This window comes from Tachypleus tridentatus, chromosome 11, assembly GCF_004210375.1.
Source record: "Tachypleus tridentatus isolate NWPU-2018 chromosome 11, ASM421037v1, whole genome shotgun sequence".
In the NCBI taxonomy this organism is placed as follows: Eukaryota; Metazoa; Arthropoda; class Merostomata; order Xiphosura; family Limulidae; genus Tachypleus; species Tachypleus tridentatus.
The window spans coordinates 36,490,833-36,507,615 of record NC_134835.1 but is presented as its reverse complement, the minus strand read 5'-3'; the positions used below and the strand labels follow the sequence as shown (position 1 = coordinate 36,507,615).

The following is a 16,783-nucleotide window of genomic DNA, read 5'->3' as shown; positions in this document are numbered from 1 at the left end:
AAGCAGGTTGTAAAAATAGTAGAAGTAGTAATAGAAGACAGTTTGGAATAGTGTCTTTATTTGAAAAACAGGTTGCAACAATAGTAGAAGTAGTAATAGAAGATAGTTTGGAGTAGTGTCCTTTTTTTGTAAAACAGGTTGTAACAATGGTTGAAGTAGTAATATAAGATAGTTTGGAATAGTGTTCTTTATTTGTAAAGCAGGTTGTAACAATAGTAGAAGTAGTAATAGAAGATAGTTTGGAATAGTGTCCTTTTTTGTAAAGCAGGTTGTAACAATGGTTGAAGTAGTAATAGAAGGTAGTTTGGAATAGTGTTCTTTATTTGTAAAGCAGGTTGTAACAATAGTAGAAGTAGTAATAGAAGACAGTTTGGAATAGTGTCTTTATTTGTAAAACAGGTTGTAACAATAGTAGAAGTAGTAATAGAAGACAGTTTGGAATAGTGTTCTTTATTTGAAAAACAGGTTGTAACAATAGTAGAAGTAGTAATAGAAGACAGTTTGGAATAGTGTCCTTTTTTGTAAAACAGGTTGTAACAATGGTTGAAGTAGTAATATAAGATAGTTTGGAATAGTGTTCTTTATTTGTAAAGCAGGTTGTAACAATAGTAGAAGTAGTAATAGAAGATAGTTTGGAATAGTGTTCTTTATTTGTAAAGCAGGTTGTAACAATAGTAGAAGTAGTAATAGAAGATAGTTTGGAATAGTGTCCTTTTTTGTAAAACAGGTTGTAACAATAGTAGAAGTAGTAATAGAAGACAGTTTGGAATAGTGTTCTTTATTTGAAAAACAGGTTGTAACAATAGTAGAAGTAGTAATAGAAGATAGTTTGGAATAGTGTCCTTTTTTGTAAAACAGGTTGTAACAATGGTTGAAGTAGTAATATAAGATAGTTTGGAATAGTGTTCTTTATTTGTAAAGCAGGTTGTAACAATAGTAGAAGTAGTAATAGAAGATAGTTTGGAATAGTGTCCTTTTTTGTAAAACAGGTTGTAACAATAGTAGAAGTAGTAATAGAAGACAGTTTGGAATAGTGTTCTTTATTTGTAAAACAGGTTGTAACAATAGTAGAAGTAGTAATAGAAGACAGTTTGGAATAGTGTTCTTTATTTGTAAAGCAGGTTGTAACAATAGTAGAAGTAGTAATAGAAGATAGTTTGGAATAGTGTCCTTTTTTGTAAAACAGGTTGTAACAATAGTAGAAGTAGTAATAGAAGACAGTTTGGAATAGTGTTCTTTATTTGAAAAACAGGTTGTAACAATAGTAGAAGTAGTAATAGAAGACAGTTTGGAATAGTGTCCTTTTTTGTAAAACAGGTTGTAACAATGGTTGAAGTAGTAATATAAGATAGTTTGGAATAGTGTTCTTTATTTGTAAAGCAGGTTGTAACAATAGTAGAAGTAGTAATAGAAGATAGTTTGGAATAGTGTCCTTTTTTTGTAAAACAGGTTGTAACAATAGTAGAAGTAGTAATAGAAGACAGTTTGGAATAGTGTTCTTTATTTGTAAAGCAGGTTGTAAAAATAGTAGAAGTAGTAATAGAAGATAGTTTGGAATAGTGTCTTTATTTGAAAAACAGGTTGTAACAATAGTAGAAGTAGTAATAGAAGATAGTTTGGAATAGTGTCTTTATTTGAAAAACAGGTTGTAACAATAGTAGAAGTAGTAATAGAAGATAGTTTGGAATAGTGTCCCTTTTTGTAAAACAGGTTGTAACAATGGTTGAAGTAGTAATATAAGATAGTTTGGAATAGTGTTCTTTATTTGTAAAGCAGGTTGTAACAATAGTAGAAGTAGTAATAGAAGATAGTTTGGAATAGTGTCTTTATTTGAAAAACAGGTCGTAACAATAGTAGAAGTAGTAATAGAAGATAGTTTGGAATAGTGTCCTTTTTTGTAAAACAGGTTGTAACAATGGTTGAAGTAGTAATAGAAGATAGTTTGGAATAGTGTTCTTTATTTGTAAAACAGGTTGTAACAATAGTAGAAGTAGTAATAGAAGACAGTTTGGAATAGTGTCTTTATTTGAAAAACAGGTTGTAACAATAGTAGAAGTAGTAATAGAAGATAGTTTGGAATAGTGTCCTTTTTTGTAAAACAGGTTGTAACAATGGTTGAAGTAGTAATATAAGATAGTTTGGAATAGTGTTCTTTATTTGTAAAGCAGGTTGTAACAATAGTAGAAGTAGTAATAGAAGATAGTTTGGAATAGTGTCCTTTTTTGTAAAACAGGTTGTAACAATGATTGAAGTAGTAATATAATATAGTTTGGAATAGTTTTCTTTATTTGTAAAGCAGGTTGTAACAATAGTAGAAGTAGTAATAGAAGATAGTTTGGAATAGTGTCCTTTTTTGTAAAACAGATTGTAACAATAGTAGAAGTAGTAATAGAAGACAGTTTGGAATAGTGTCTTTATTTGAAAAACAGGTTGTAACAATAGTAGAAGTAGTAATATAAGATAGTTTGGAATTGTGTTCTTTATTTGTAAAGCAGGTTGTAACAATAGTAGAAGTAGTAATAGAAGACAGTTTGGAATAGTGTCTATTTGTAAAACAGGTTGTAACAACAGCAGAAGTAGTAATAGAAAATAGTTTGGAGCACTGTCCTTTATTTGTAAAGCAGGTTGTAACAATGGTAGAAATAGTAATAGAAGATAGTTTGGAATAGTGTCCTTTATTCGTATAAACGTTTGTAACAGTAATAGATGTATTAATAGCAGAAAGTTTGGAGGCGTTTGAAAATCTAAATTTAGTTTTAGCAGTTTTAGAGAAGTATGGTACACAGAAAACTAAAGTTTGTCAAAAATGTAGACAAATAGCAACAGTATTGTTTTTATTATCGTACTCTAATAGAAGACATCCGAGATAGAAAAAAGTAAATATAGCGTTATGTACTCGTGTGTGTGTGACGTAACAAGGATTTTTCATATAATTTTTATAAATTTAAATGATCACTTCACATGTCAGCCACTCATGTGTAATGAAACACGGAAATCCTTCTCATATCGTTTCCCATTCTTTTCTACACAACTACATACTGTTATTAACTGAATTCTTTATCCTTGAGAGAATTCGAAATGAAGTATGCATTTCGTCTGTTAACAAACCAGGCATATAATGAACGATAATACTTAATATTACAACTGGCTTTTTCTATACATTAAAGAAATAAACATTTCTACCGGGAAAACTCACTATCTTAATTAAAGCGGAACATCTCTTTTCTTATAAACGGGTAAAAAAATACTGTCTGTGAGCCGACACAAATAAATATGTAAGGAACACAATTATTAATTCTAATCTGACCTGTGTATGAATATATATTATTCTACTTGACTTTATAATTTTCGGCTGGCGCATTTGAAACTGTATTATATTATAACCCAAAACATACAATGTAACACTTTATATGAGAAATACTAAGTGTTTTAATCTACAAAAATAAACAAACATTTTTCTTGCTTTTACACATTAATAATCGAAATGAGAAAACAAATAACTCACACACTTTTATTCAGATGACGCGTAAATACTCTAAGGCTGTATTATTTTGTCTAGAATATAGATAACAGTGTGACTACTCCGTAAAGAAGAAATGTGAGTGTACTTTACATAGAAGAAACGACTGAAATAGGTAATAAAAACATTTTTTTTCAAAAATACTAAGCAAGCAACGTCGGTTCGAACTACTTAGGTCAACCGGATGAATGTTTGTTTTGGATTTCGCGCAAAGCTACACGAGGACTTGCCGTCCCTAATTTAGTAGTGTAAGAGTAGAGGAAAGGCAGATGGTCATCACCACCCACCGCCAACTCTTGAACTACTTTTTTTATCAACGAATAGTGGGATTGCCCACAGCATTATAACGCCCCACCGCTGAAAGAGCGAGCATATTTGCATATTTGGTGCGACGGGGATTCGAACCCGTGACCCTCAGATTACGAGTCGAACGCCTTAACCCAACTGACCATGCTGAGCACTAACCTCCTGATAACCTAAAGGTCCCGAACTTTGTTAATTGTTTTGAGTTTTTAAATAAAAGTTTTTAATATACATACTAACCGTTTCTACTATATATATACAAGGGCTCAACAAAAAGTGCCCCCTTGAAAATGTTGCTAATTTGTTATATCTTTTATTAGATAACAGAAAAATATGTAAAACTATATGTTTTTAGAATGTAATCCAAAAGATCTGTTTAAATATGATCTCAAATATTAATTTTAACACTGACTTTCGAAGTTACCTGAACTTTTAATGAATTTAACTACGGTTTCCCGTTAAAAGTGTTTTTATTTGCTGTAGTTTCTTAGATTTTTGCTCGGCATGACCAGGTAGCTAGAGGGATCGGCTCGTAATTCGAGGATCACAGGTTCGAATCCCCGTCCTACCAAAGATGTTCGCTTTTTCAGCCTGGGGGCGTTATAAGGATACGGTCAAGTCCACTATTCGTTGGTAAAAGAGTAGCCCAAGAGTTGGCAGTGAGTGATAATTATTAGCTGCCTTTCCTCTAGTCTTACACTGCTAAATTAGGGACCGCTAGATCAGATAACCCTCGTGTAGCTTTGCGCAAAAGTTAAAGACAAAGAAAGAAACAATTCTTAGATTTTCTTATTCCATTTAGCTTACGAAATGATCATTTAAGTTTCTCTGTAATTGTGGAGTTATTAAAGTATATCTTAGAAATAAAAGAACTGATTTTATGTAACGGCGAAGTCAATCATCTGATATAAATCCGATTAAAAATTTATGGACTAAGTTAAACCGATTAACTAAAGATTGCAAGCCAAACATGGGAAAAAACACTTTTTGTAGTACTTAAAGAAGGATGGCAGTCAATCACTGAGAAACGTCAGCACAATTTCATTGAAAGCATGCCACGTTGATATGAAGCAGTACTGAAATCCAAGAATATTTCGACTACACATTAACTTGTGAAACTGGTTTTATTGTATTTTAAGTTTAATTTTTACATTTGATTATTGCAGAGAAACTTGTTTGATCATTTTGTCGGCTAATTGAATTAAGAAGATCTGAGAAACTACAGCAGGTGCACGACACTTTTTATAACAAAATGTAACTAAAAGTTGAAAAAGTTCAGGTATTTAGGAAGCTTACAATTAAGATTTGAGATCATATTTCAATAGATCTCGTGGAGCACGTTCCAAATACACATAGTTTTACATATTTTTCTGTGTTACGTAATAAAAGATAACAAACGGGTTTCTCGTCAACATGAATAAATACAACTTGCCTTTCACACGTCCCTTCAAACACCACAGACGGAGTTTCTTTTACGCTCTCGTCCATATAACACCCACTGTACACATTCATCCAAATGATACACAACACTTTCACCATCATCCAAACAATTCAAACACTTTCAGTAAAGACAACGTTCAGAACACTAGTTTCTGGTGTGTCGTCATTCAAACACAATACTTTATAAGAAGGATGTTCTCACAGTAAGATAACCATTGCTTTCTAGATGTAACTGGATTCTTGATAGTCCTCGAGTCCTGTTACTTACACCTGAACTTATATTCTTTCTAAGTTATCCTATACTTTGCGAATGTCAGTGCTGCCACAGATTGACTGAGAGTGTGGTTCTGGTGTCCGTTACTGTTTTAAACGATCCACTGCACGAGCTCTTCTAGTTCAAAAAGAGCCTTGAGACCTACGTTTTCGAAATGTTATGTTTTAACAATATCTTCATTAACTGCAGTTGGAGTCGCCGTGAGTCAAATACACATGTAGCGCCACGACCCGTATCTGTGGAGATATTTCATTGCACTGGAGTATACAAATCATCTTTATAAAGTACAACTAAACCTCACTCCTTGTGTTTTTATCAGAAGTAAGTAGTAGTACATTATCAAATTTAAACAAAGATAAGTTCTTTCCTAGATTCCATATGAACACCTTGTTAGTTTCAATTGGACTAAAACATTTAATTGCGATACAATAATTTTGGATAAGAGCTTTCAATTATTTTATTGTCCGTCGGGAAATAACCTGATACCAAAATGGTGCTGCACGCGTATACTTTCGTTCTTTTTCACAATAATAAAGTTAAGTTCATGCATACACAGAAATAGGCTAGTTACTATAAACATGAATACAATATCTTATATAGGATAACAATCATAATTTGTTCTGGGAAAATAAAACCATAAAACTGGAAATGAACCTCTTTAAGGCTTAAGGGACATCTTCGAAGGAAAGTAAATAGCCTTAACTCTCGTATTTCCGCATATATATATATATATAAATGTTTGTGTAAATTACCTCTGGCTTTATATTCTATTTAACTGTTAACATTTTTGAAAATCAAATAGATAACACTTATTAACAAGAGAAAAGAGCCAAAGAGGTTGGTTATGTGTTTAGAACAGTTAATTAGGTAGCTTCAGTTTCTAACTAAACAATGATTCTGGCAAGTTTTATTCTTTTTCAGAAGGATGGTTTGATTATGCAATTCAGTACTCGCAATTCACTTTTTGAGTTTAGCTTACGAACTAGGTAGTAAAATAAAAGTAGTAACAAATAATTCAGAAAGGATTCTTCTATTTTTAAAATGTAACATTAGTAGTTTGGAAAAGGATTCTTCCTTTTTTAAATGTAACATTAATAGCAGCAAATAGTTTGGAAAACAATACTTTCTTTTTTAAATGTAACTTTAGTGGTAGCTAATAGTTTGGAAAAGGATCCTTCCTTTTTCTTATATATAATAATAATAATAGCAAGTAGTTTGGAAAAGGATCCTTCCTTTTTTAAGTGTAACATTAGTAGCAGCAAATAGTTTGAAAAAGGATCCTTCTTTTTAAAATGTAACATTAGTAGTAGCAGATAGTTTGGAAAGGATCCTTCTTTTTTTAAATTGGAACATTAGTAGTAGCAAGTAGTTTGGAAAGGATCCTTCTTTTCAAAATGTAACATTAGTAGTAGCAAATAGTTTGGAAAAAATTCTTCTTTTTAAAATGTAACATTAGTAGTAGCAGATAGTTTGGAAGGGATTCTTCTTTTTTTAAATGTAACATTAGTAGTAGCAAGTAGTTTGGAAAGGATCCTTCTTTTTTTAAACATAACATTAGTAGTAGAAAGTAGTTTGGAAAGTATCCTTCTTTTTTAAATGTAACATTAGTAGTAGCAAGTAGTTTGGAAAGGGTCCTTCTTTTTTAATTCAACATTAGTAATAGCAGATAGTTTGGAAAGGATTCTTCTTTTTTTAAAATGTAACATTAGTAAAAGCAGATAGTTTGAAAAGGATCCTTCTTTTTAAAATGTAACATTAGTAGCAGCAAATAGTTTGAAAAAATCTTTCTTTTTAAAATGTAACATTAGTAGTAACAGATAGTTTAGAAAGGGTTCTTCTTTTTAAATTGGAACAATAGTAGTAGCAAGTATTATGGAAAGGATCCTTCTTTTTAAAATTTAACATTAGTGGTAGCAAATATTTTGGAAAGGATCCTTCTCTTTTTGATTGGAACATTAGTAACAGCAGATAGTTTGGAAAGGATCCTTCTTTTTTTTATTTAACATTAGTAATAGCGGATATTTTGGAAAGGAATCTTTTTTTAGTTGGAACATCAGTAATAGCAGATAGTTTGGAAAGGATCCTTCTTTTTTATTTAACATTAATTTATAGCGGATATTTTGGAAGGATTATTCTGTTTTTAATTGGAACATTAGTAATAGCAGATAGTTTGGAAAGGATCCTTCTCTTTTTAATTGGAACATTAGTAACAACAGATAGTTTGGAAAGGATCCCTCTTTTTTTTATTGGAACATTAGTAGTAGCAGATAGTTTGGAAAGGATCCCTCTTTTTTTTAATTGAAACATTAGTAATAGCAGATTGTTTGAAAAGGATCCTTCTTTTTTTTAATTGGAACATTAGTAATAGCATATAGTTTGGAAAGGATCCCTCTTTTTTATTTAACATTAGTAATAGCGGATATTTTGGAAAGGATTCTTTTTTTAATTGGAACATTAGTAATAGCAGATAGTTTGGAAAGGGTCTTTCTTTTTTTTTAATTGGAACATTAGTAATAGCAGATAGTTTGGAAAGGATTCTTCTGTTTTTATTTAATTGGAACATTAGTAATAGCAGATAGAGTGGAAAGAATCCCTCTTTTTTTAAAATGTAACAATAACAGTATCAAGTCGTTTGGAAAAGGATCCTTTTTTTAATGTAACATTATTAGCAGCAAGTAGTTTGGAATGGTCATTCCTTTTCTAAATGTAACATTAGTAGGATCAAATAGTTTGGAAAAGGATCTTTTTTTCTTAATGTAACATTAGTAGTAGCAGATAGTTTGGAAAGGATCCTTCTTTTTTTAAATTGGAACATTAGTAGTAGCAAGTAGTTTGGAAAGGATCCTTCTTTTCAAAATGTAACATTAGTAGTAGCAAATAGTTAGGAAAAACTTCTTCTTTTTAAAATGTAACATTAGTAGTAGCAGATAGTTTGGAAGGGATTCTTCTTTTTTAAATGTAACATTAGTAGTAGCAAGTAGTTTGGAAAGGATCCTTCTTTTTTTAAACATAACATTAGTAGTAGCAAGTAGTTTGGAAAGTATCCTTCTTTTTTAAATGTAACATTAGTAGTAGCAAGTAGTTTGGAAAGGGTCCTTCTTTTTTAATTCAACATTAGTAATAGCAGATAGTTTGGAAAGGATTCTTCTTTTTTTAAAATGTAACATTAGTAAAAGCAGATAGTTTGAAAAGGATCCTTCTTTTTAAAATGTAACATTAGTAGCAGCAAATAGTTTGAAAAAATCTTTCTTTTTAAAATGTAACATTAGTAGTAACAGATAGTTTAGAAAGGGTTCTTCTTTTTAAATTGGAACAATAGTAGTAGCAAGTATTATGGAAAGGATCCTTCTTTTTAAAATTTAACATTAGTGGTAGCAAATATTTTGGAAAGGATCCTTCTCTTTTTGATTGGAACATTAGTAATAGCAGATAGTTTGGAAAGGATCCCTTTTTTTTAACATTAGTAATAGCGGATATTTAAGGAATTTTTAGTTGGAACATCAGTAATAGCAGATTTGGAAGGATCCTTCTTTTTTATTTAACATTAATTTATAGCGGATATTTTGGAAGGATTATTCTTTTTTTTAATTGGAACATTAGTAATAGCAGATAGTTTGGAAAGGATCCTTCTCTTTTTAATTGGAACATTAGTAACAACAGATAGTTTGGAAAGGATCCCTCTTTTTTTTATTGGAACATTAGTAGTAGCAGATATAGAAAGGATCCCTCTTTTTTAAATTGAAACATTAGTAATAGCAGATTGTTTGAAAAGGATCCTTCTTTTTTTAATTGGAACATTAGTAATAGCATATAGTTTGGAAAGGATCCTCTTTTTTTATTTAACATTAGTAATAGCGGATATTTTGGAAAGGATTCTTTTTTTTAATTGGAACATTAGTAATAGCAGATAGTTTTCTTTTTTTTAATTGGAACATTAGTAATAGCAGATAGTTTGGAAAGGATTCTTCTGTTTTTATTTAATTGGAACATTAGTAATAGCAGATAGTTTGGAAAGAATCCCTCTTTTTTAAAATGTAACAATAACAGTATCAAGTCGTTTGGAAAAGGATCCTTTTTTTAATGTAGCATTATTAGCAGCAAGTAGTTTGGAATGGTCATTCCTTTTCTAAATGTAACATTAGTAGGATCAAATAGTTTGGAAAAGGATCTTTTTTTCTTAATGTAACATTAGTTGTAGCAGATAGTTTGGAAGTTTTTCAGTCTTAAATATATAACATTATTATTTAATTACTGCTTTCACCATTTTATTTCTACTGAGGGAAAAACGAATTTATATCCTTTTCAGGGAATAATAACAACAATAACTTATTTTATTTCGTTCATTAATGTAGAATTTCAAAATATATTACAGTTTTCCTCGTATCCAGTTTACTGAAGCAGCAATAGTTACATTCAATGTTAAATTCAGTACTTTCAATCAGGTAAAGATTTATTCAGTTATATTCTGATTTACCACGAAGTTACTGTAAAACTATTGTTTATGTGTTTGCGGTTTTGCTTTTCTGCCATTTGACTTCAAATCTTCCTTAAGTCATTTTTGCTGATTTTGAATACTGAACAAATATAATAAATATACTTGTATTTCTTTTTTAGGATGAAAAGAATGAGATAGTAACCTCAAACTTGTGGTTAAATTTGGTAAGTTATTTTAATAAAAAGTAGAGTTGTTTACGGAAGGTACTTTAAGATCGCTGGAAGTGTTATCTTCTGATATCTCTCTTTCTTACATTTTACTCTCTTCTCTATAGGATGAAAAGAATGAACAGATTGTTACAAATCTCTGGTTATCGTTGGTAAGTGATTAGCTAAACTAAGAATTCTAAAGTGAGGATTAAAAAAAACAGTTGAAAATGAAATGAAATCTTAAAAATAAAACAAGGCTAAAAACAACAGACTAAAGCTAACCACACAATATTACTTTCACCTAACAAATTAATAAACAGGCTTCTAAAAATAATTATAAACCAAAACTAAATAAGTCACTACCTATTAAAACATGGTCAAGATAATTATGATAATCGGTTTTATAAACGAGGAACCTCAGACGTTTAAGTGTATTTATCCTTTTGTATATATATATACATTTACTTGTTGAGGTTTTGTGTAAGAAAATAAACTGGAAACTGTGTTGAAGTAGAAATTTAATCACAGTGTGTTTCCTAAAATTTTATACATAACATAAAACTATAAATATAGTTTAAATTAAATATGTTGTAAAAATATCCTTTTCGGATCCTTTCGCAAATCTTCCACAAAATAGAACTATACTACACTGCAAGAAACCTATATAATGACCAGTTTATGTCAGACATACGTAGGCTTGTCTCAAATGAATAAAGAATCAACTTAGGTGATTCCGTCTTTCATCAGATGTTGTTGTTTTTGAATTTCGCGCAAAGCTACTCGAGGGCTATCTGCGCTAGCCGTCCCTAATTTAGCAGTGTAAGATTAGAGGGAAGGCAGCTTGTCTTCACCACCGACCGCCAACTCTTGGGCTTCTCTTTTACCAATGAATAATGGAATTGACCGTACCCTTGTAACGCCCCCACGGCTGGGAGGGAAGCATGTTTAGTGCGACCGGGATTCGAACCCACGAACCTCGGTTTACGAGTCGAACGCCTTAACACGCTTGGCCATGCTTTTATCACAGACACAGCGTGATTCAGCTAACAGATCTTGTTAGACAAATAAAGATCACATATACGACTTCTTTAGAAACGTCGATTAATGTTGTCAGGTTTAATGAAAATCAAATTCACTTTCTTTAGACTTCAAAACAGTTCTCTCAAATTCATAGGTTTAACATATAATTATTGAATTTCAAGTTTCGCTAAAACGTCTCTGGGACAAGAATTTTAAAATATTTAATTTTTTAAATATTTTTTTCCGCTTTTGATCGAATCAAAGCCATTGAAAATAACTTGCTAATACACAAATAATTGTGTTCTCAAGTAAATTGTTTTTACTTATTGATTCTAAATTAAACGTTTCTTGCACTTGATTCACTCAGCCAATACTTAAGCTTCATAATTCAAGATATTTTACTTTTTATTGTTACGACGTATACATACATACATATATATATATATTTTATTTTACAATAACGACAATAATTAAATATTTCTCTTAAGTGGGAAGAGGGCCAATATGGCCAAGTGGTTAGAGCTCTTGACTTGTAATCCTATGGTCGCGAATTCAAATCCCCGTCACACCAAACATGCTCGTCCTTTCAGCCGTGGGGGCGTTATAATGTAACGGTCAATCCAACTATTCACTGGTAAAGGAGTAGTCCAAAAGTTGACAGTGAGTGGTGATGACTAGCGGCCTTTACTCTAGTCTTACACTGCTAAATTAGGAACTGCTAGCGCAGATAGTTCTTGTGTAGTTTTGCGCGAAATTCAACAAACAAACAAACAAACAAACTCTTTATCACTATTTCTATACATATAATTCTGTACGTATATGTGTCTGTTACCATGAATGAGTTTGTAATCGGACGAAATCATTGCTAGATGTGTTTAATCCAATATTTAAGAAGCAATAACACGGAAGAAATAAGTTACAACAAAAGTAGCGAATATTAAAGATTTGAACTATTAATAATAGTTACAACAAACGAGTTGCATCGTCTACCAGAAGAACAAACGATAATATATACATTTTATGTCTTTATATAAACGATACAATAGAAAATCATGAATCTTAAACCTGCGCCATTTTGTTCTGTATTGTACCCGCGTTCTTTACATGTCAGGAACTTAAAATAGACTTTGTGAATTACGTGTTTCTTAGAAAATATTGTTTGAAACTACGTTAAGGAAATAAGGCTTTTTTTTTTCTCATTTAATTAACCTTACTGCTTCCTATTGTATTTATGTTCTAAAGAAAAACAGATGTTAAGAAAAATATATATTGCAAAGAATTACACAAGAAGATTGCAAAAAAAGAATATTTAATTTTAATATTTGAATCGGTTTTTTTAATCAGATCAGGCACTAGATGGCTAAAAAACAAAGAAATATTCAAGTTAAATAAGAAAAGAGATATTTAAACACATTTCTTTCACTCTAACAGTTAATAAAATTTATCTGAAGTTGTGTATTTTTGAACAATTTATTTGGCACATTGAAATGCTTTTTTTTTTTTTTTTATAATAGCTGTCTTCCACTAAGCATTTCAAATTACATTTTGTTCATAATTCTAAGATAAATTTGGCTGAACAAGCTTGTTTCTTAATAGTTATCAGTAGGTTTGTTTAGTGTAAAATAAGTAAATTGTAATTATATTTACCTAAATCTTCACGTTAGAAATAAAAATAAATATTTAAATAGTTCATTTCAACTAATTAGACTAATAATGCTTAATACTCCATTGTTGTTAAGTCACTTAAGACTACTACGATTATATTTATCCAAACTCTGCCAGATAATCCATCATTGTCAAGTCACTCAAGACTAATACGATTATATGTGTTCAAACTTTTCTCAATGTACAATCCACATAGCCCGGCATGGCCAAGCGTATTAAGGCGTGCGACTCGTAATCTGAGAGTCGCGGGTTCGCATCCCCTCGCGCCAAACATGCTCGCCCTTTCAGCCATAGGGGTGTTATAATGTGACGGTTAATCCCACTATTCGTTGATAAAAGAGTAACCCAAGAGTTGGCGGTGGGTGGTGATGACTAGCTGCCTTCCCTTTAGTCTTACACTACTAAATTAGGGACGGCTAACACAGATAGCCCTCGAGTAGCTTTGTGCGAAATTCAAAAAACAATGATCAATCCACCATTGTCAAGTCAGGCAGGACTGATACGATTATCTTTATCCAAATACTTTTAGCTAATCCGTCATCGTCAAGGCATATTTCGATTCTTATCCTGTTTGAGGATATAAAACTTTTCAGCAACCAAAAAGAGAGCTTTAGGTTATGAAATGTATATATAAACTACATTAACGTTTACTTAAATACGGTTTTGTATTCTATAATACATGTAAGTAAATTACTTCTAGCCTGGTGAAAACGTACCTTATTTGTTGATTTTCATATTGAGTTATTTTTAAATGATTTTACTGAATAGTTAATCTGTGTTCTCAATTACATGGTTATATAATTAAAATAAGTTACTATGCTTATTTTTTTATTTTCTCTGACATTTTGTATTAGTTTACCAAGTGAACCATAATTTAAAATATCATTATAATTTTAAATCTCAAAGAGACAGCAGAAGCTAGACAATCACGTCCAATAATATATCGTGTGAGCAACAAATACCATATTTAGTTACGTTACATCAAAATTAAATACTTCAATTCAAATTATCAGTAATTTTATTTTATTCTTATTTATCAAAAATGTATTTCAATCAGAGTTGTACGTATTATGTTTCCGAAAACTGGACGTCGTCTCGTATCAGTCAGTGTTTAGCATGCTGGGCTGCGTAGTAGAATGTCCAATGTTCGAAGTGAAATACATCTCTGAACAAGTTCGTCAATTCCAGTCGTGTATATGAAGGAAGGGTGGTGTTATACTTGTGACACTTGCACGGTTAAGACGAACTGCATAGGCGGCAAATATTTATGACTGGCTGGCATTCCTGTAGCCAGAAGCATCAAGTTCAGAACGGCCCTACTTAACGCTAGTAGCATCTGACCAGTCCGATAACTTTATGTATTAATAAGATTACATTCAAACTGGCAGTGTAAACGCACGTTATATTTAGTCGCTGTTAACTTACCAGCAGAGTAACACATTAAATGATCACTTTGTCTTACCATTTAGACACGTAACATGTAGTAATCTAAAACAAACTAGAAAAGAATAATTTTACAAGTCATCTTTCCGCTACTTTAGGACTGGGTGGATGTCAATTTGAGATGGAACGTGTCACAGTACGGGGGGATTCGAGACATACGGATAGCACCGAAATACCTCTGGAAGCCAGATGTTCTTATGTATAACAGGTAATCAATACACGACTAGCTGCTCTCCATTATAAGAACTGTTCACTGTAGGTTTTGTAATTATCTCTAAAACCTCTCGTTTTGACGAAGTGTAACTCAATAAGCCTCATTGTAAATGCAGCCTTCTATGTATCGACTACTACATGGAGTCAAACGATACAGCCTTACTGGTTATAGATCAAAATATTGCAGCTGTTTAAAGTTTAAACATTTATGTATTAAGAGCTCAGACTCTTTATTTAACCTATTTTATTCTGCTTAGAATAAATAAACTAAAAATGCATTACTATGAGTTAATTTGAAACATTAAGGATGAGTAATTATCGCTGAAAAGAATTGTGGAAAACATATGTTCCATATTGATCGTATACACAGAAGCCTCAGAACGTAAGAATTAAATGCATGAGGTTATATTACAACTGATAATAGGGGGCGTCACAGTTATATATTCCACAGTATAAAATAACGATTAAACCTTTCTGCAAGTTAAAGGAAATTACCTATTGTCTATCATTTCTACGTGAGACGTTAAAGAGTGAAACTAGGCCAAAGTGTGTAATTCTCACGTTTCAAGAATAAAACTTAAAATGTTTCAGTTTAACGATAGCAGCTATCACGAGTTAATTTGTGGCAATTTATCGGCAAAAATCAGTGTTAACGTTGCTAATCAACATACTTTATTTTTAAATAAACGTGGTGCATTGCATATCTTTTATTTAAATATGGTTATATTAATATCGATTTTCTGTATAATAAACATGGCAGTAAAGTTTTTGTGTTTTTTAAATAATAAAACAGGCTCTAGCAGTATCGCATTCATTTAGAATAACTCCAATAATAGCAGCATACCATTTCTTTAAAATAGCATGATAATAGCAATACTTTTATTTTCAAAATAAATGATATAATGGCAGTTATCATAGGTACTATAACTTATCCGGAGTAACTTAATTGAATAAATATTTTGGTATAGAATAATTATGGATCAATCCCATTATTCGTTGGTAAAAGAGTAGCCCAAGAGTTGGCGGTGGGTGGTTATGAGTAGCTGCCTTTCCACTAGTCTTATATTGCTAAACTAGGGATGGCTAGCGCAGATAGCCCTCGTGTAGCTTTGCGCGTATTTTAAAAGAAACTTAACCATTCCAAACCATATCGTACGAAATTTGCAATTTTAAGCACAAATATTTTGTGAATACAGAAGGACGGGAATATTTGTTACTATATCCTGCTTTTTTTAAGATGCTTATATTGATATAGTTGCAAATCAAAACAGAAAGTATTTTGTCTAACATAAAAATAAAATTTTAATTCCAAGCACTTCGGACAACACTTTCTATGTTTGTAATAATTTCCTTTTTATCATAGTGCGGACGAAAGAATTGACAGTACATTTCCTACTAATATTGTCGTTCAGCACAATGGAAGTTGTTCTTATATTCCGCCGGGGATTTTCAAAAGCACGTGCAAGATTGACATCACGTGGTTTCCTTTCGACGATCAGAAATGTGTAATGAAATTCGGATCATGGACGTACGACGGAAACGCATTGGATCTGCTCCTCTCTAGTGAAGAAGCTGATCTCTCGAACTATGTGGTCAATGGAGAATGGGATTTAATAGGTATGTCATAAGAATGGAATTTAATAGGTATGTCATAAGAATGAGATTTAATGGACATGCCATAAGAATGAGATTTAATTGGTATGTCATAAGAATGGAATTTAATAGGTATGTCATAAGAATGGAATTTAATAGGTATGCCATATGAGTGAAATTTAATAGGTATGTCATAAGAATGAGATTTAATGGACATGCCATAAGAATGAGATTTAATGGACATGCCATAAGAATGAGATTTAATAGGTATGTCATATTAATGGAATTTAATAGGTATGTAATATGAATGGGATTTAATGGGCATGTTATAGGAATGGAATATAAGAATGAGATTTAATGGACATGCCATAAGAATGAGATTTAATAGGTATGTCATATTAATGGAATTTAATAGGTATGTCATATGAATGGGATTTAATGGGCATGTTATAGGAATGGAATATAAGAATGATATTTAATGGACATGCCATAAGAATGAGATTTAATAGGTATGTCATATTAATGGAATTTAATAGGTATGTCATATGAATGGGATTTAATGGACATGCCATAAGAATGAGATTCAATAGGTATGTCATATTAATGGAATTTAATAGGTATGTCATATGAATGGGATTTAATGGGCATGTTATAGGAATGGAATATAA

General features: G+C 31.3%; 1 protein-coding gene across 2 annotated transcripts in view; it reads left to right on the top strand.

Annotated features, from left to right (window-relative positions):
• LOC143231937 (neuronal acetylcholine receptor subunit alpha-7-like) overlaps positions 1-16,783 on the top strand; it is a 135,625-nt gene that overhangs the window by 102,647 nt on the left and 16,195 nt on the right. For both annotated transcript variants that reach the window (XM_076466816.1, XM_076466817.1), the window contains exons 3-5: positions 10,307-10,351; positions 14,408-14,517; positions 15,886-16,139. In XM_076466816.1, the coding sequence (XP_076322931.1) occupies positions 10,307-10,351; positions 14,408-14,517; positions 15,886-16,139 (409 nt within the window). The remainder of the gene's footprint in view (positions 1-10,306; positions 10,352-14,407; positions 14,518-15,885; positions 16,140-16,783) is intronic.